General features: G+C 52.6%; 1 protein-coding gene across 8 annotated transcripts in view; it reads right to left on the bottom strand.

Moving 5' to 3' along the window:
- The window catches only part of DTNB (dystrobrevin beta), a 219,137-nt gene that overhangs the window by 18,339 nt on the left and 181,104 nt on the right, over window positions 1-19,694 (bottom strand). For all 8 annotated transcript variants that reach the window (XM_082307455.1, XM_082307457.1, XM_082307458.1 and 5 more), the window contains one exon: window positions 3,702-3,861. In XM_082307455.1, the coding sequence (XP_082163581.1) occupies window positions 3,702-3,861 (160 nt within the window). The remainder of the gene's footprint in view (window positions 1-3,701; window positions 3,862-19,694) is intronic.

Here is a 19,694-nt window from a genome sequence, read left to right as displayed (position 1 = left end):
TGGAGTGTTGCGCCTCTGGTATTTGGCGTCTTGCCTCCCTGGAAATGCCTGCTTCTGCTCTCGTTTCTGGAAGTGTTTAGAGAGATGAGGAGCTTGTTCCTACCGATGGGATTGGAAAAAGACACAGCCTTCTCACAGATGAGTTGGAGCTGCTCGGTGTTTTCAGACGGCCATCCTCCATCACCTGACCCCATCACCAGCCCAAGTTCTGGAGGACAAGTAACAGCCTTCCCTCTACTGAGCGTGCTGGGGGCTAAGGGCTTGCCGTCCTTGCTGTAGTGCTCCAGGCATTAAAACCCAACTAAAAGTATTCACTGATACTGCCTGCTCCTCTGCTACCATTTTGTAGCTTCTTTCTTCACCGCCTTCTGGCAGTGGCTTACTGAGGCAAGGAAGATTGTTCTGGAAGGATATTTCCCATGATTGGGTGATAAATGCAAATTGTTATTTAAAATCTGTTTGGTTTTGAGATACATCATCAGTTCTGGGAAGTTTTGTTTTCATGTTTTCTTTGTTTTTAAAAAGAGATCGTCCATCTGACAAAGGTATTCGACACTAATATTCACGATCTTCCCTACCCAGAATGAGAAAACACCCGCCTCCAGTTTTGTGACTCCATATGATACAACTTGTCGTTTAAAAGAAATAAACAGCCTGGCCTCCGCACCAAGTCGAGGGCTCCTGTGTCCTGCCGAGGGCCAATACAGGCGAGGGGCTGCCGCGCCCCTGGCACTACCGGCTCTACGACGTCCCATACCCAGCGGCGTTTCCACCCAGTACCAAGAGGTCCACATGAAGAGCTGCTGCCCGTTGGTTGTCTCTGCCCGCAAACAGCCGAAGCCCTCACCAGTGCATTAGGGAGAGGTGGATTTTCTGCCCTTCTTTCTTTTATTGTCAATAAGAGGAATATAAAATACGAGTGGATGTCCATCTCCAGAAACGCGGATCACGTTCAGAAACAACCTACTGTGTCTGCCAGAGGCACCCGGGGACACCAGGTCCTGCTGCTGTTTTTCTCACAGCTCTACATCCCGGGGTGCTTCTGGAGTACTAAAGATGAAGACTTCTGGACCAAAACAGGCAGAAAGAGGAAAAGGGCGCATAAAACCCGAGTGACACCACTCCTGAGAAATACAGAGCACGGGCACCCGCTCCTGCTGGGAACGGCTGCCTTCACCACAAGCAGAGTTGACGTAGGGAGGGTATAAGAATACCTAATTTCCCCCTGCTCTGGAGTGAGATGGTCCCTGAAGGTAAAAAAATATTTGCCAAGTTTCTTGACATCAGACTGGCAGTCATGTCTTTGCTTGCCGCCTTCCAACACCGCCAGATAGTCAAGCCTCCTCCGTGTCTGAGGAAGAGCAGTGGTCTGCATTGAGCTGAACAAGGCTCCATTTCATCTGGTTGTCTTCAAATTTTGGAGCCCTTCTTGAGCCGACAATGGCTTTGACATGGAAAAGTTTGACTTTTTTGAAACGCGTGACTGTAAAACTTTTTTTTTTAAAAAAGCAACAGCAGCTAAGTATAAAACTCACACTACCTACAGAAGTTGGGGGATAAAAATATGTATGTCAACTGCTGCCCTGATTTTCTACAAAAGCACGATAAGCTGTATTATTCACAAATGGACAGCTTACCCATTTGATCCAGCCACACCGATTTTACCGAAGAACCAGAGGACAAAGGTGAGCAGAGGGGAATACAGCGGATAACCCAGCACTTCTTATGTCTACTTAGGGAGCAGTGGGCCAGCAATGATTTAGGCCAGAAAGTGATTTTTTTTTCAAACGCAGAGGGGAGTAACATGTAGAAAAGGTGCAAAAGAAGGAAACTCTGACTGTTGGAGCAAGAAAAAGCTCATTGTCCTGTGTGTCCTTCTGCTTCTTCGTTATGGTCTTCCCCTCTTCTCTCTTCTCTTCTCTTCTCTTCTCTTCTCTTCTCTTCTCTTCTCTTCTCTTTCTCTTCTCTTCTCTCTCTCTCTTCTCTTTCTCTTTCTCTTCTCTTCTCTTTCCTCTTTCTCTTCCTCTCTTCTCTTCTCTTCTCTTCTCTCTCTTCTCTCTCTCCCTCTCCCTCTCCTCTCCTCTCCTCTCCTCTCCTCTCTCTCTCCTCTCCTCTCCTCTCCTCTCCTCTCCTCTCCTCTCCTCTCCTCTCCTCTCCTCTCCTCCCTCTCCTCTCCTCTCCTCTCCTCTCCTCTCCTCTCTTCTCCTCTCTTCTCCTCTCTCTTCCTCTCTTCTCCTCTCTTCTCTTCTCTTCTCTTTCTCCTTCTTCCTCTCTTCTTTCTCTTCCTCTTCTCTTCTCTTCTCTTCTCTTCTCTTCTCTTCTCTTCTCTTCTCTCTTCTCTTCTCTTCTCTTCTCTTCTCCTCTTCTCTTCTCTTCTCTTCTCTTCTCTTCTCTCTCTCTCTTCTCTTCTCTTCTCTTCTCTCTTCTCTTCTCTTCTCTTCTCTTCTCTCTCTTTCTCTTCTCTTCTCTTCTCTCCTCTCCTCTCCTCTCCTCTCCTCTCCTCTCCTCTCCTCTCCTCTCCTCTCCTCTCCTCTCCTCTCCTCTCTCTCTTCTTCTTCTCTTCTCTTCTCTTCTCTTCTCTTCTCTTCTCTTCTCTTCTCTTCTCTTCTCTTCTCTTCTCTTCTCTTCTCTTCTCTTCCCTTCCCTTCTTCCCTTCCCTTCCCTTCCCTTCCCTTCCCTTCCCTTCCCTTCCCTTCCCTTCCCTTCCCTTCCCTTCCCTCCTCTCCTCTCTCCTCTCCTCCTCTCCTCTCCTCTCCTCTCCTCTCTCTCCTCTCCTCTCCTCTCCTCTCCTCTCTCCTCTCCTCTCCTCTCCTCTCCTCTCCTCTCCTCTCCTCTCCTCTCCTCTCCTCTCCTCTCCTCTCCTCTCCTCTTTCTCTTTTTTCTTTTCTCCATTCTCATGTTTAGCACTTTTTTCTTCTCCTCCCCCACCGGACTGCTGCACGTCTCCAGCAGCGCGAGCAAGCCGTTCTGCAGATGTGCGTGCCAGTCAACCGCTCCGTTAGGAACAGCCTTCGCCGCGTTCTGCTGCAAAATGCCATCTTCCTTTCTGCCTCGTCACCGGCAGAGAGGTGCGTAGCTGTTAGCTAAATACTCTGGGTAAGAGGGCTGCTTGTTTTCCTGCTTTTGGTCATTAAGCCGCTTTTTTCCCTCTTGCAAGCCACAGCACAGTTCAACCACCAGATTTGTAAATACGACAGTTTTTAATGTCTAACTGTTACATTACTGGAGGGCGTAACTTTCTGGGATGGAAGATCCCTTCCCTGGAGGGAAGATCATCATCACAGAAATAATTTCATTATGTTGTAAAGATCAAAAATGTGCCCCCAATCGCTTTGGTCTAGAGCACAGGAAAGGGTTTGTAATTATTGTTTCAGTCCTGGTGAGCTACGCTTCTGTTGTACATGGAATCATGGAGTCACAGAAGGGTTTGGGTGGGCAGGGACCTCCAAAGGCCACCCAGTCCCACCCCTGCCATGGGCAGGGACAGCTTCACCCAGACCAGGGTGCTCAGAGCCCCGTCCAACCTGGCCTTGAATGTGGCCAGGGATGGGGCATCTCCCACCGCTCTGGGCAACCTGGGCCAGTGCCCTCACCGCCCTCAGCACAAACAATTTCTCCTTCTGTCCAGTCTGAATCTCCCTCTTTTGCATGACGCTGGCAGGACGAACACCAGCTGTGGTTCTGCTCTGTGTGACACTCACCTTGTGTGAAGGCTTCCTGCACGTCTCCCCCGACACCTGCGAGTGCGTCCTGCGGGACGTGCGTTGGGGTAGAGCCGGCGGAGGTGGATCTGACGGGCATGGGCATGGGGCGGCTGGCTCCGTGGGTGGGCGAGGAGTGTGCCGAGCCTGCTGCCTGCGCCTGCACGGGAGACACGAGACACGGTTTCCAAATCTTAAACTTTTTTTTGGGTCAATGTCTAAAAATAATTCTGTTAAAAAAAAAAAAAAAAAGCATAAGGAAAGACGCTTCACCAAAACACACTCAATTTGAGTGATGTGACGCATGACCGGTAGGTGTTGTGGGAGGACCCCGCAGCGGCGGCACGCCGGGCGCGGCGCGTCCCGCGTCGGGCTGCAGCACCCAAAGTTGGGCTGCACGTGGTACTCACAGCTATGCTGCCTCTGGCACAGCGGCTGACCCGTGGCCTCCGTACCGTTTGCTTACAACGTCACCGGTCAAACGTCAAGTTGGAAAAACCCCAGGAAGGCTGGGAGCGACCTTCCCAGCCTGTGCTCCACAAGGACCCCTCAACCGCTTTGCATCTGCTCATCCTTCCCGCAGGCCGTGGCGAGGAGACCCCCAGGGCTCCGCGGTGCCACCGAGGCTCTGCTGAAGGTCCATCTCCTTTTAAATTTATTTTGATATAATTTCTATATAGTCATATATTTTACATATTTTTATTTATTACTAAAATAGTGATTTACTTTTTTTTTTGTTTTACGTTCTCTTCCAGCCAAACCCGCCCCGTCTCTGTTGTGCCGCTCTGAGAGCCTCGCGAGCAGCTTTGCATCGCGGGCGCCGCTGCCTTCCTAGAGAAAACGTCTGGAGCTCCCCTACAGCTCTCCGCGGGCGGCGAGCGACGGCACCGAGGGTCCTTCAGGCACTGCCTACCTACCCGAAGTCCGCTGAATTTCACAGCAAACCACAAACAAACAGAGAATCATTTTTTTCCCTGTGGTTTGAAGGCTCAGAGAAAACGGTTGCGATGTTCACCCTGGCAAAACTCTCACTGGCTTCGAAGAGGCCGCCCCAGCCAAGCCTCTGGAGCACAACCTGAGGCCGATGAGCACGGGAAGGAGAGGGACTGACGAACGTATGAGAGGGAGATAAATGTAGGAGACTACTGGCACGCACTTACTGGCTCCGTGTTTTCAAAAAATAATCTCACTTAAGTACTCGGCGTGTGGTGCCAGCAGGAGCGAGCAAGGAGGCATTCATCAAGTGATGCACCTCGCTGGGCATTCAAGGACATCTGCAGAGAGCTCGCTTCCCCATCTCCCTCCTCCGGCCGGCCGCGGCAGAGGGTCTGCGCCGCCCGGCCGGGCCCTCGCCCCGGAGGCCGCTCGCATCCGCCCTCAGCGCCGGGGAGGCAGAGACGTCACCCGTCCCCGAGCGCCGGCCGCTATTTCCCAGTGCTTTGAGTGTGCACAGTACTACTTTACCGTTAATAATCTGGTTATTCTCTGCAGCCACTCGTGTCTGTCAACAACCTCTGAACCCTCTTGCTCAACGGCAGAGTTATTAGTGATCAGTTCTGTGTGGCTCTGCAAGCAAGGGTTTATGATCTGTGACTGTATTTATATTTAAGCACGGTCCCTATGCTGCCGTTGATTAAAGGAAAGCTGCTCATAAATAATTACACACTAAGGGCATTAAAACCGTACAGCCCCTCTGAGCAAATACCTGGTTTGTTTGTGCTGTTTGCTTTGTCGTCTTGTTTTAAGCCTGTTCATCGTTTGCTCCCTTTGACGTGCATCAGTTACCGGGGCAACCCGGCCAGCGCGGCGGCGATGCCGCGCGGTGACACCGCTGGTGACACGGCCCGCATCCCGCGCGGCGGCGGCGGCACCACCAGCGCCCCGCGCAGCCGGTCCTCGCGCTGCCGCGGGGTGCAGCATCCGTCACCGGCACCTTTCACCCGTGCTGGCATCAGTCGCTGCCCGGCTGCAAGGCCCCGCAACGGGACCGCGCGGGGATGGCTGCAGCTCCGGCTAATCCCTCCCTCCCTGCCAGCCCAAAGCTGGTATTCTTATTAACATGAAAACCTAGTCATGTGTAAAATCGTCATTTTGAAACTGTATTAATAATAGGGGGATTTAAAGAAGTGAGTAAAATGTTCTTGTGACACGGGTGTCTGCAGGGGAGAGGGCTGCAGGAGGGAAACGACATCTTTCGAAGGTCAAATCATTAGAAAATGCACATGCCACATCAGCAACTTCACTTCCCTGCACCGAAACCTCAAATAAAACCTTAAAAAAAGACCTGAAAATGCATAGAAACAGGCAGGAGTATCTGACTTTGCATAAATTTGTGGCAAAAAATGCATGCCCACTGCTCGGCGCTCCCAGTCCGGCACGTGGGACGTGGCGTGGCGAAAGCGGCAGCGTTCACCCATCCCATGGCTTGGGGTTGGAGGAACCTGCCCGTTCCCTCCCGTCCTCCCAGACCAAGCGTCGGACGAGGAAAACCAGCCCATGCCTCAGCTAAGACTGAAACCCAGGAGGAAAGCAGCGGCAGCAGCCCAGGGGAGGCAGAGGCCGGTGAGCTGCAGCTCGCCTCTCCCCGGGAGGGAGCCAGAGGAGGGTGGGGGAATATTTCATGTTTTGAAGCTTGCTCCCCAGGTTGCACCTCGCGTTGCGGGGCCTCGGCACGCGCTCCTGGTAACCACCTGTGGCCCACGGATGGTGAGGGATTACAAATGAAAAGCCACCCAGAGATTTTGTTAGTTGGAAAAGCAGGAGTTCAATTAATAAAAAAAGACCTCACCGCCGACCTTCTCTCCCCAAAACACATTTGCCTAAACTGCGAGGGGACAGATTTTACCCCGCGTGGCAAACTCGACCCATCCCACATCTGGCCCGTGGCGGTTTTGCAGATCAAGGGGAGACCTTGAGCCCCATGCCGGTGGGCTGGCAGCCCAAGCTGGGAGAGCAGCACCCAGGCACCCTCCACGCACACGGAGACTTCAGCCCTGGCAGGAGGGAAATCTGTTTTTCATAGAATCATGGAATCACAGAAGGGTTTGGGATGGAAGGGACCTCCAAAGGCCACCCAGTCCCACCCCTGCCATGGGCAGGGACATCTTCACCCAGACCAGGGTGCTCAGAGCCCCGTCCAACCTGGCCTTGAATGTGGCCAGGGATGGGGCATCTCCCACGGCTCTGGGCAACCTGGGCCAGTGCCTCACCACCCTCAGCGTCAAAAATTTTTTTTCACCGTCATCCATCTTTGAGACATGCTGTCTACATTTATATTCTTAGAGTAAGTGCCCAAGCACTTGATATTTTTTTTTTTAAATTTTTTTTTAACCACTGGGCACGCAGATGGGCCCTGCCGATTTGCATGCTGCAGCCACCGGAGCAGAGGGGCTGGGAATGTCCCTCATCCGCGCGAGGATGTGGTTCCTGGAAACCGTAGTGATTTTGAGAACAGCTCATGAGGTCACCCAGAGATGACATATCTGTCTCGACAGGGAGCAGTTACCGGGCGTTTCCCTGCCGCCCCGTCCCCGTGCATGCTCACGCTACCACGCTCGGCGACCCCACGCGATGCACCCCACAGCACCCAGGGGCTGAAGGAGGATCTGAAAGTTTTCGGTTCAGTGAAGACTTGAAAATCACCTTCACAAGAAACACTGCCTGCTGGAAACACGGCTGGGGCTCAGGACCACAGGGCTGCAGTTCCCAGGCTGCTGGTGCTCCCAGAGCTGCACTGGGACCCCACGGGCTCCAGCAGCTGCACTGGTGGGTTGGCCCCAGCCAGCAACTAAGCAGCCCCCAGCCGCTTGTGCGCTCCCCACCAGTGGGATGGGGAGAGAAGCGGAAAAGCAAAAGCAAGAAAAACTCGTGGGTCGACCTGGGATGGGCTTCCTAGCCCAGGAGAGATGCACCTCTCACTCCTGATCTAGAAGATGAATGAAAGAGCAACTCCTGGCCAACGCCGACACTAAACCTTCTTGTGCAGCATCTACCAAAAGGTGGGCAATGCCGTGGTCTGAGCGCTACCTGCACGTACAAGCTTGCAGGGGCTGTTACAAGGCCCTCCAAGTTTGTGTCTCTAGCAGGAAAGAAAGAGTCCGACCTCCTTATGGACGATTTCGTGGGAGATCTCTCTGAGGCCACGGTCCCCATCAGGTGGCCGCAGTTTTCATGAGTGGAGACGACACCTGAACAGGAGCCCTGCACAAGGCCCTTTGGGCTGCCGGGGCTGAGCGGAGAGCTGAACGCCTTTGGGGACGACGACTCCGTTCCGCTCGTGGCAGAACCCGACACAGACGGAGCACTGAGGGAGCGCTGCCAGGCCCGTACGGAGCCAGGCATCAAAGGCACGACGAAAGGCATCAGCCATCACCGCAGAACCTACGACCCCGAAGCAGCACTGACGTCCTGGGCGCAATGGACAGCAGCTTTGGGAAGGCAAGGAAGAAAGACTGAGTCCCAAGCAAATTCGTAACGCCGCGTTCACCAGATTACAAGCCAATAAACGTCGATTCAACCTCAGCAACAACCTCGGGGTACGTGTGGGGCGTTCACTGCTGCACGCGGTTTGGGTAAGACTTTCTGAGCGTACGCTGCAGGTGACGCCGGAGCAAAAAATAGGGTTGGCTCCTGTGGGTAGGTGTACTCCCAGCGTGAGCAGGCACAGAAACAAGCACCTGCAGGAGAGGGAGTGGGTGCTCCTCAGGCTCAGGGCTGCATGTGGCTCTCTAGCACCTCGTAATACCTGTTTTTGTCTAATTCCAGATAAAATGAAATAAAATGAAATAAAATAAAATAAAATAAAATAAAATGAGATAAAATGAAATGAAATGAAATGAAATGAAATGAAATGAAATGAAATAAAATGAAATGAAATACAATAAAATAACCCAACCCAACCCAACCCAACATATCTATTTTACATATTGATCTCTCTCTTCTTGTACTTTATATAGCGCATGTAGTCTTAACACGCTTGCGTGTTTTCCCTCTGCACCGAACGATGAGTACTGTGGAAAAACGATGCACGTGGAAAAATGGTCTACGACCTCTAATCGTGATGCGTCTACGTACAGAAAGCAGAAACAAGAACGTATGAGCTGGCGTTTCCTAACCGTTAGCACTGTCTGTACCAGCCCACGGCTCTCAGCAGCGCGTGGCCTGCGGGCCCCCAGTGGCTCTGCAGCCACGGGGAACTGGGAGGTTGGCCCGAAGGAGGATGCTTGAGGACAGGAGGCGAAGCCAAGGACACCGACGGTGACAAGGAGCCTCTCCCACAGCTGGGCTCACACTGCGCAGCATGAAACCAGCCCTGTCCTAGAAAGCGCTTTAGCTACTGAGAAAGCAAGAAAGACACCTGGGGCGGATGCAGAGGGAGCGGCACAGAGCCCCGCCAGCAAAGGCAGCCGCCACGGCGCGGTGCCGGGGCTTGGCCCGGGGCAAAGGAAGCCGTGGGAGGGCACGGCGGGCGTAGCTGTGCCTCTGCGGACGTGGGAAGCGAACCGGGACGGCCCGGAGGCAGCACGCGAGCCGTAACGGGGACGCTCGGGGACGGCTCCCAAGGCTGAATGAGGCGGCACTGGGGGGGGGGTCAATAAATCACTCTCGCAACCTTCCTTCTCCAGCGGCTGAAGGCAAAGGGAGGGATGGAAGGAATGATGCAAGGTCCGATAAATACCGGAGCCGAGGCTATGCCTGCGGTTCCTGAAGCTGCTGACGTGAGCCCGCGCTGGGGCTGTTGTTTCAGTGTCTGCGTTCCCCAGCGCAGGCGAGTGCTTCTGCAGCTTTGCCTGGTAAAGAGCCCGGTCTACGAGGAGCCGTGCATGGCCCTGCTCCTCCAGGGCCACCACCGCAGAGCTCGCAGGATGGGCAACTCCGGGATGCCTTTCGTAAACAGGGGCAGATTTGAACAGGCTCGTAAACTCCTCTCTGACTCTGTTGGAGTTGCAGCCTTAGAAAATCCCAGGAATTACTGGCTTGTTGCATGTTCTTCCTGGAAACTGCACCAGGGAGGACACAGAAGATGGGTTTTTAATTCAGAAAAACAGTGAAGGAAACCTCTGACCCAGCTCCTGAAATGTTTGGGAGCTGCCTTCAATCACCCAACACAAAACCACACAAAACCACCACAAAACCCCCTTACTGGCCCCAGCTTATCAAGTCTTGTACACAAGAGTTCTGAGGTTTAGCCTAAAAAACCCTTAATATTTCCTGATGAAAAGAGGCCGAGCTCTGGCCTGTGCATCAAAACCGCCCCAGCGGAGGTACAGGAAGCAGCGACTGCGATAGCTTTTAGCAGGTACGCAACGTGCTGTTGCACCACCTCACCCCACCAGTTTAACTGGAGGTCCCCCACCCCGCTGGCGACCTCCTGGCAAAGCTTCTGCAGCCCCCATGACAGAGGGGAGTTCTAAAGGAGCATGGGATGAAAGAAGCATTGAAAAATTCAGGTCGGCAGGAGCCTCAGAGGGTGTCCAGACCAACCTCCTCTTCCCAGCAAGGTCAACTTCAAGGTGTTGCTCAGGGTCTTCTTCAGCTGATCTCTGAAAATCCCCCGAAAGGCAGATCCCACCGCCCCTCTGGGCAGCCGGCCCCAGAGTTTAACCGCTCTCATGGGACTTTCTTTCCCAAATCCATCCAGGACCCCCAGCCAACGTGGGACCATCGCCTCTTGCTTTCTCCGTGCGCCTCTGGGGAGGCTCTGGCTCTGCTTTCTCCTCGGTCACCCGTTAGGAGACAGAAGATTACAGCTGGATTTCCCTTTTGCCTCCTCCTCTCCAGGCTGAACACAACCAGCTCATGTCACCCTGACCAGAGGGTTCGTAGGACACGGACATTAGGAAAAGCGTCTTCATGGGGACGCTTACCACCAGAGTGGTAAGGGACCTCCATCCTTAGAGGTTTTCGAAGCTTGCCTACATGAAGGCAGAATTAACTTGATCTAGTGCCAGCAGCAGTCCTGCTTCAGGCCGAAAGTTGAGCTAAGGACCCCCAGAAGGCCCTACATCCCTACTATCTACAGATGTGTACTGGGAAGCTACGAAATCTTGCTTTGCAAGACGTATACATTGATTTTAATTCATTTTATTATGGAGCATATTCCTATGAATAGATTAAAATAAAAGGGATCTTGTATACATCTAAAACTGAAGAGGTAACAGTTTTCAGGTAAGTGATTTAGACAAGTAAACATCTTATCATGCTCCAAATAACTAACTCCAGAAAATACGGCAGAAACAGAACAAAACCAAGAATGCGAACACACGGTCTGCAGCTCTCATGTTTTGTTCCGCGTCCTTGCTGGAGGAGATAACGCAAGCCAGAGGATGTCAAACGGCATCCAAGAAAAAGCAGGGGTCTCCATTAGGAAGTGAAATGGCAATGGGTTTTTCATCTGCGTATCATGCACATCCGATGTCTAATTCACATTTACCGTGCTTTCCTTTGTCTTTACTTAAGAATGATGAAATGGCTCTTGAGCCCGGCTCCCTCACGTCAAGTATCGTGGGGCTCAAGCTGAAGAGCTTTTCTAATACTCACTGTAGGTAATTGGAGCTCTCCTCCATGCTGCAGGGGCCTTCTCGGAAACAAAAGCCCCTCTCTTCTCGCCCAGGTGTTCTCCCCGTGTCGAGGGCTGGGGTCCCGCCGAACCGAGCCCCCGCGGCCGACACTGCCCGCGGCTTTCTCTGCAGCTCTCTTCTTGCTCGGCCCCTCGGGCCCTCTGTATCCCCACCTTCTCAAATAACATTGACGCTACCCTGGGCAGAGCAACCTCTGCTGACGCTATCGCATGTACCGTGACCACAAAATACCATGTAGCAGGGAAGAAAAAAATATGCTTTCTGCATATTTCACCAAAGAGCTGTCAAGTAGGAAATCAAGTTATTCCTTCCATGGATGTATAGGTCATCCGTCTAGCCTGCATCATCTGTGTTTAAAATTTCATGCATATATATATACAACCCAAAAGCCGCAGTGCCCTTGCATTCCTCTGCTCATTTTGGGGCTGAGCCAACTCAATAAATAGCATCGAGGAGCCTGAAAAGAACGAGCCGAGACGCTCCTTGCGCTGAGGTTTAGAAACGTCTTGAAATATTGGGGCAATTTACGAGACCTGAAGAGTGCAAATATTTTCCTACACCGACTATGAGGGAGTACCGCAGGCAGGTTGGGCAGACAGCAGTCCTCGGCCAGCGACCCTTCGAACGAACCAACAAACCCACAAGTTTTTAACGATGAGGAGTAAATGACAGCAATATAGCGGATGTCGGACAAGTTGGTTCTACTGATAACAGGCCTTGCCAAATAACACTTGATTTCCTTCCTTGAGACGATTATGAGTTTTATTGACAAGGATAATTACGGAGAAATAATATCCTTCATAAGGCATTTGATTTAGTAACGGGTGACTTTCCGATGAGAAAAGTGAGCAGTAGGCAGCAGCAGCAAAGTGCACTCTGCACGGATTAAGCAAAAGACGACTGGCAAAAAATGCCCCACCGAAGGGTGCATCTCATCGCAGGTGACTGGGGTTTGGTCTTCGGAGCAACGCGTCGCCCGAGTCCTGCCCGACTCCCCTGCCGCCGCCGCGCGCCGTGCAGCCGCTCCTCCATCCCGACCACTTGCTGGCACCATTTTCCCGCCTGTCCCCACCGCTGGAGCAAGAGCGAGGCCTTTGCGTGCACGGACAGCCCCAACGTGGTGGTGGAGCACCTCTTCCATTAGAGTCTATCGTAGAACCAACATGCAGGAAAGCTACAGAAAACTTCACAGCTATTGCCACTGAAGTAACAAAAATAACTTGCGTTTACTGTTATTTCAGGCATTTTTTCTGCAGGCAGGAGTTATGGAAGCTGCTCTTTACAACGGTGAGGTGCAGGGAAAGGCCGTTGTCTGCTGACACAGAAACGGACAGAATCACAGGAAAACGTAGCTGTAAGAAAACGCCCCTGCGCACCACAGCTGGATCCGCTCGTCGTAATCCCCTCCTGACAGATGTTTATCCGACATGCTCTTAAATCCCTCTTCATTCAGATTTTCCTAAAGTCTAAATGAAACTCCTAAATGAAATTTTCAGCAAGTGGAGCCGGCGGCATGGCCCAGCCCCGCGGGGCAAGGACAGCAGCTCTTCCCTCCTCTGTGCAGCGACCTTTTCTGTGTCTGAAGCCTTCTCAACCTGCTCTCAGTCCTCTCTTCTCCAGGCAAACAGCTCTGGTCCTTCAGCCCTGGCGGGTGAGCCAGAGGTTCAGCCCAGACGACCTTCCCCACCGACCTCCGCGGATCTTTCCGGAGAGCTGGAGCCCAGGAGCGGGCCTCCTGCTTCAGGTGGGACCACAGTGAGGGTCGGAGGAGTAGGAGGCTGGTCTGCGGGTCTAGTGAAGCCCAAAGTCATCTCTAGTCTTTTTGTTGAGACCATGAGAACGTTGACTCATGTTTGCTTTGTGATCCAGCGCGGCCCCAGGTGCCTCTCTGCAGAACGGCTCTCCTCCAGTTGCTCTGTATTTCATGTTTGCTCAGCTGATTTTCCCGCATACATACTGCATGCATTCCTTCCTACATACCAAAATCCATTTTTTTATTCTTCCTCCAAATATTCCTGCAATTTTTCAGGATAATTTTGAATTCTCATCCCCTCTTCTAAAGCCCCAGCAATCTCCTGCTGCTTGATGTCAAGAGCAACTCCAAGTCCCTTGCAGGAAGGCTGAATAGTAATTAATTCAGGACAGAAATAATGAACTATAGAGGGATTTCAATTTACACATCTTTCTATTTTAACAGAAAACCCTTGACAACTGATCTTGGAGAAAACTTTCCCAACCAAATTTATATCTGCTTTGCATGAGGCTCATCTAGCCTACGCTGCTCCAGCTCTACGGGCGGAAAACCGGAGTTTGCTTGGGAGCAGGTCTGCAAAGGAGAACTACAAAGGGGATGCTCACTGTTTGCTGCCTTTTCCTAATACACATTTATTTGAATTGCTTTAACCTGTGATAAAAATTGGAATGCTGTTAAGCCGGTTTGGTGTAAGACCGTTTGGTCTTGTCCTTACAGCTCTGGCAGAGGAATCGGGTAGGTGCTAGGAGCATGACGATGCAAGCGCACACCAACCGCCGCAGCTCGCAGGTACCAAATCCTCTTTCCCTGGGCCAGCACCGTCCTCCCGGTCCTGCTCCCCAGCCCCTCGTGCAATTGCATATCACGACTGCAGTCACCGGGGCCGTGGTTGCCCTGCAAGGTGTTTCTCCAGAATTTGGGTCTGTATCGCCATTTGCCGTTTTCCTTTTTACTAGTAATTTAAAAATTATTTACGTTAACCAGAAACGGAGGAGAAAAATCCTTTCGGTGCTGCAAATGAAACTACTGCCGTTGCTGCCTGAATAATTCCAGCTCGATCGAAGCGTGTGCTAAAAATAATTCAACCCCCCTCTCTGCAAATACTCTTTGAGGAAAATATTTAAAACAGAAAATAAGGTCACTAAATCAGACCCCCCACCAATCGGTCCCATTGACCTTATTCCTGCCGGAAAATTGAATTTCCCTGTCCTCTGTGGCACATCAGCCAGGGCTATCGGCTCCAACAGGCCTCGCGCTGCCTGCCGCCCTTCTCCAAGAACAATCACGTCAAGGAATACATAAAAGGCTTATTAGTCGGGTAGGCTAATAACCTTTCTGAAGCGTTAATAAAATCCCCCGACTAAAACCTAACACAGGGCTGTTTTCATGGCAACGGAGGGAGTGAGGCGTGATGCCCGCTCCCCCAGACCTTCCGGTCCCCCCGGTTCCCCCGATTCCCCCAGTCCCCTCGGTCTCCCCGGTCTCCCCGGCTCGCCTGGACAAGGACCTCCATCCCTGCAGCCTGTCTGAGCACATCACGCTCCCAGTCTGCAGAGGCACCGGCTGCTCCGAAACACGGCGCCAGAAAGGTGCTCTGCACGGACAGAGCGTGCCGCTGGCACGCTGCACCCCTCTATGCACCTGCCTATGCGCCGAGCTATAGGAGACAAACACATCTATTTTTATAGAGAGGGCTCGTGTGGGTGTGCGGGGGGGAATGCATTGCAAATACACAAACACCAACCTCCGAACCGAGGCTCCTCTGTTTTGCATCCCCGCGGATGCCGGGCTTTTCGGCGACGCCGGCCCAGTGATGCCAGCTGTCTCAGCCAGCGGTGCGGTGCAGTGCAGAGGCCAGGCAGAGCTGACGGGATTATTAGACAGCACATTGCCCGTCGCACCGAAAGGTTTGCGTTTAATTGTTCAAAATCACATAATTAGATTAGGTACACAAACCACCCAGCAATACTGCGTGGGCTGTGAGACAGGCAACCTGGCGGGAGGCTGAGCGTGCCGGGGGGGCACGCAGAGGGGAGGAGAGGGGCCAAGGCTGCGCCCGGAGCAGCCTTTGTTTTTAAATCACAGCGGTAATTAACAGCTAGCTTGCTTGGGAAGAAGGTGGCTCTGCCCTCCTGACCGCAGCCCCAGCCCTCGCTGCAGGTGAGAGCCGTGCACCGGGCTGCGGGCTGCGGACCGGCCGGCGAAAGCCCCGTACCGCCCGCCTGCCACCTCGCACGCACCGAGACCCCCGGGCTGCCGCACAGCTACGATCGTTAGTGCTAAATTAAAACCGCTTCGCCAGAGTCCCCGCTTCCCATCCCGAGGCAGGGCCCCGTGGCAATCGCCCGCGTCCAGGCAGCGCCCCGGCAGCCGGCAGAGCCTCCAGCGGGGCGCGCAGCTGGGCAGGACTCGGCGCATCCTTCTGCCAAACTGGGAGACATCTAGCCTCGGCGCTATTTCCACTGCTGTTCTGGCAACCGTCTTGTATTACTCAGCTCTTTTTTACAATTTGCTTTTTCAGCTTTAATTGTAACGCACGGATAACCCATGGCTTCAGGACAGCTATTTTATGCAACGCTGCTGGCGCTGCTTTGGGAGGTGAGTATTTTCAAACCGCTTACCCACCGAACCCGGGGAGCTGCTGGACGCGACGGCCGTGCAGGCAGCCCTGCCTCCCCTGCCTCCTCCCTGCACGGCAGGCAGGGCGAGTCGTGCAGCACAGCCGCGCACACCCCTCCCAGAGTTAAACACGGTCGTATAAAGGAGAAGAGCGATGAGGACGATTCGCCCTGGACTATGATAGAGAAAAGGGGAAGCAAGAAGAGAAAGCTCCACTTGACTTTTCCATTGGGCAGATTTAGAAGAATCCATGTTTTCCAGCAGTTACCACTGAGCAACAAAATCCTTCTTTTATTGGTACAATAAAGCAGAAGATGTGCTCGGTATTGGCAGCTCCTGCCTTTTTCACGGCAGGCACCGTCCTGAGGATGCCCTCCCTACGCTTTGCTATCATTTGGCTTTTTCTGGGGGGGAAAAAACCCCCTCCTTCCGCTCCCCGGCTGCCGAGGAGCCGAGTCGCAGCTCCGAGACCCCGTGGAAACAGGTCTGCTGCGTCCCCAGCTCCGCCGAGTGCGAGATGATAGCTGTTTGAACTCCTCCATTCATGAGACGTTGTTTGTTTTCATTCCTCTCTATCCCCCCAGCTGCGGGATAGAGAGCAGGGATCAGGAAACAATAAAATCTTGGTTACCACACAGAATGCCTCCTTTTTCCTAGCTCCTTTCAAAGCCTGACATTTTTGCTTTCATCCGCCATTTCCACAGTTATGGGGCATGTGCTGCCTCCCTTCCAGCGGGGCCTCATGTGGGGAGCCCGTAACTGCGCTCAATATGTACCAGATTGCTCCCTCCCCAGCGCCCAGCGCCGCCCCCCACCCCGCCGCTCTGCGCTCGCGCTTGCAGCGTTCCCAGGACTCCTACGGTTTCAATTCCCATCCGATTCCCTGACCGACTTGTATTACAAAGGCTAAAAGCAAGTGTTACCTTTCAAAATTATCTGAGTTTTGTTTTCAGGCTTCTCAGTTGGCGCTTTTATCCCTTTAACCCATCAGCATCACCACCGCGGCTGGAAAGCTTTCCTCCGCGCCTCCGGCGGCGAGCGGGGCTGCTCCCGGGCTGGAGGAGCCTCCCCGGGCCCTGTCCTGCAGCGCCAGCCCCCGGTCTGCTCCGGGTCGGAGCAAAGTGTCTTAATTCGAGGAGCGTCCCGAGCAGCCCCCGGCTGCGGCGGTGGGCCCGGGATTTCTCTGTTCTGCAGGCTTTACTAGGGGACGCGGGAAGCGCCTCGGGTCCAACTTCCCTACCCTTAGAAAAACAGCTAGAAAAGTTCCCCCAGGCCGAGAGGGCAGACCTACCAGGAGCAGGAAGGCAATCCGTACCCCTGACTTTCAGCGGGGTTACACGGCGGCGGCAGTGCACCCATTACCGCCGTTCGGACGTGGGGGAGAAGCCATCTCCCCTAGAAAACATCAAACGCTTGTAGCGGGAGCTCATGCTCGGCAAAGCAGGTTGTTGAGAGCACACCTCTGGCTCCACACCGACCTCTCCACGAACACGTCGCTGGTCAAAGTGTCTCTCGTCATCCGTGGCTACCTGTGAGCAAGTGGCCACGGACCAGCCCGACGGCTCCAATAGACCGTGTCACCGCCGAGCAGCAGGAGGGACAAATCTGGAGGCTACGACAGTCAGCACAACACTCACCTCCAACATCTCGCTTCCCAAGATCAAGTTCCCTCTCCCTCCACACAAGCAGAACTGCTCTTTATGGGAGAGAAGTCTTGCTTGTGGCGGCTCTGGGCAGGGTACAGGTACCACGATGATGGAGGCCACCCAATTAAAGAGCTTTCGGGATGAGAACCAGAACTAATGGGTCTCTGAACAGATCCAGCTTTTAAAGTCACTGATGAAATTCTTCCCCGGTAATAAGAGCATGAAGCTAAAAAGACAGTGTATAAACAAGTTTGCACATGAGCTTCCAAGCCGGCAAGGGCACGTGACTTGCAAGAAAGTTGGGCAGGAACCATCGCTCTGTCTAAAGGCATGGCAGCTACCGACAGCAAAGCAGCGCCTTCGTAATCCGGGATGAGCTGTGCTCCCCTTTCACAGACCGGGCAAAAACCTTCCCAAGCTTCAGCTTCTGGGGGCCTCGCCAGACAAAACGATACACACCTAGAAGCATAAGCTTAAACACCGCATCCAAAGGATAAAGGCGCTTTGGTTAGCCTGGTGTGATAACCATTGCCAAAGACACAACAAAGAGAAAGATAAGGGAAACGAGAAGTTGGAAAGACGGATTGTCGAGGTGTGACCACGAGACAGAAGCGTGAAATCTTCAAGCCAGAGCACAGAGCCGTTAGACGATGCTCAGAAAATGAACTGCCAAGGAATCTGCCCCAGGCACCCTGCAGGAACAGGCTACAGGAGATAAACCTGGTATGTGGTTTTGCTCCCTGAGGAGTTGTTGGCACAGGTCAGCCAGCAAAGCAGGGTGGTGATCTGTGGCTCTGCACCCCTGTGAAAGCGAGAAGAAAATGGGTTCTGCTGAAAGACAACCTGCAGGCTGGAGGATGCAAGAGGAATTCCTCAGGGATTCATCTATTTAATATTCTAATTACGCGCACAAAAATAACTGCACTCTAATGAAACTTCCTGATGACATAAAGGTTAGGATGAATCATTAATACAGAGGCAGAGCAGAATATTGCACATGAACCGGAGGCTGGGAAGAATGGGAATGGCGTGGGGTAGGCTCACACACAGCAGAGCAAGGGTTTCCGACGCCTGGGCAGACGGATGCCCACAGGATGGCAACCAGTGACCAGTTACCAGGCAAGTACGAGTTACTGGTTACTAATGCCCAGATAAGTGCTAGTTACCGGGACAGCGCAGTCACGTAAGCAGCCCCAGGGCGCACTCTGAAGGTATCGCCGTCAATACGTCCTCACCTCTGTTCTCACATCCAAAATACCGACGAGACGCCCTGCAGAACAACGCGCACGGTCCGGTTAGCCCTGGTCCAGAGAGAGGAATTTGAAACGGAAAAGGAGAAAGGGGGGGGGAGATGCAAACCCTGTTTTCCATCTTAGCGAAAATAAAAATATTACTGGTACCGAAGGACAACAGTGTTGTGAAAACTTGGATATAAAAATATAAATAGTTCTTTGGGTATCCCAAAGTCCAAAGAAGAAGCAAAACCCCCCAGAAATCGTGGTTAACAAGACAGCAGAAACCGATGGCGCCGACACTGTGCTCACAAAGAACTTGCGTGCTTAGCATCTTAAAATCCAACTTTTTCCTGTTTAGGAAAGGTGAGGAATGCAAAGAGGAAACGATGTGTGTGGGTGGTAGCACATCTTCTTAAATATTTTTCCTTCAGATATATCATTAACCCAGAACTCCAGGAGCTCGAATGCAACGGGCCCCTGAGATAACTGCTGCGAACGAAGAGTGCTAATGGATGGAAGCATCGCAGCAAAGAGGGCGCAGGATGAGCTCGGCTTGACGCACCGACTCGCAGATCGCAGAAGCCAAGTCGCGTGCTTTTGGGGGATTTAAATTCGAGGTGGGCCTGCAAGAGTTCCCCCAGGAACCCTGCTAGTGTTTAGAAAGGGTAGAAATCACAGTTTTCTTCTCCGGAGCGCACCGTACCCAACACGAGGTCACCGCTTGGACTTCAGGTTGGTGCATTAATTGATGCTGGGGAAACTTGTCGTTGTCCTGGGGCCAGATTTTGACTCGATTACAGCACAGCATTTCAGTATTCAACACACTGTTCTCCGAAGATACTTATTTTTAAAGGCAGCGGGCTGGATCACTTGAACCTAAGGGTCCCTGAAGAGTTGCTTGAAGAGTTTTTTGGCCTACTGATATCCATTTTTAATGAATCTTGAAGTAACAGGGCAATTCCGGATGGTATATTAGCATTTTCCTGGATAATATTAAAAAGAAAAAGCAGGATGATTGGGTAGCTAAGGCCAGTTAGCCTAACGTTAAAAACAGGCAAAATAATAGACAAAGCTGATAGGAGATTATAATAACAAGAAATGAGAGGATTGTAACTGATGACCGCTAACAGGACCTTTCAGTTCGCTGCTGCGGCACAAGA

The sequence above is a fragment of the Platalea leucorodia genome, assembly GCF_965183815.1.
Source record: "Platalea leucorodia genome assembly, chromosome: 3".
NCBI classification, from domain to species: Eukaryota; Metazoa; Chordata; class Aves; order Pelecaniformes; family Threskiornithidae; genus Platalea; species Platalea leucorodia.
This window is presented reverse-complemented; position numbering and strand designations above follow the sequence as displayed.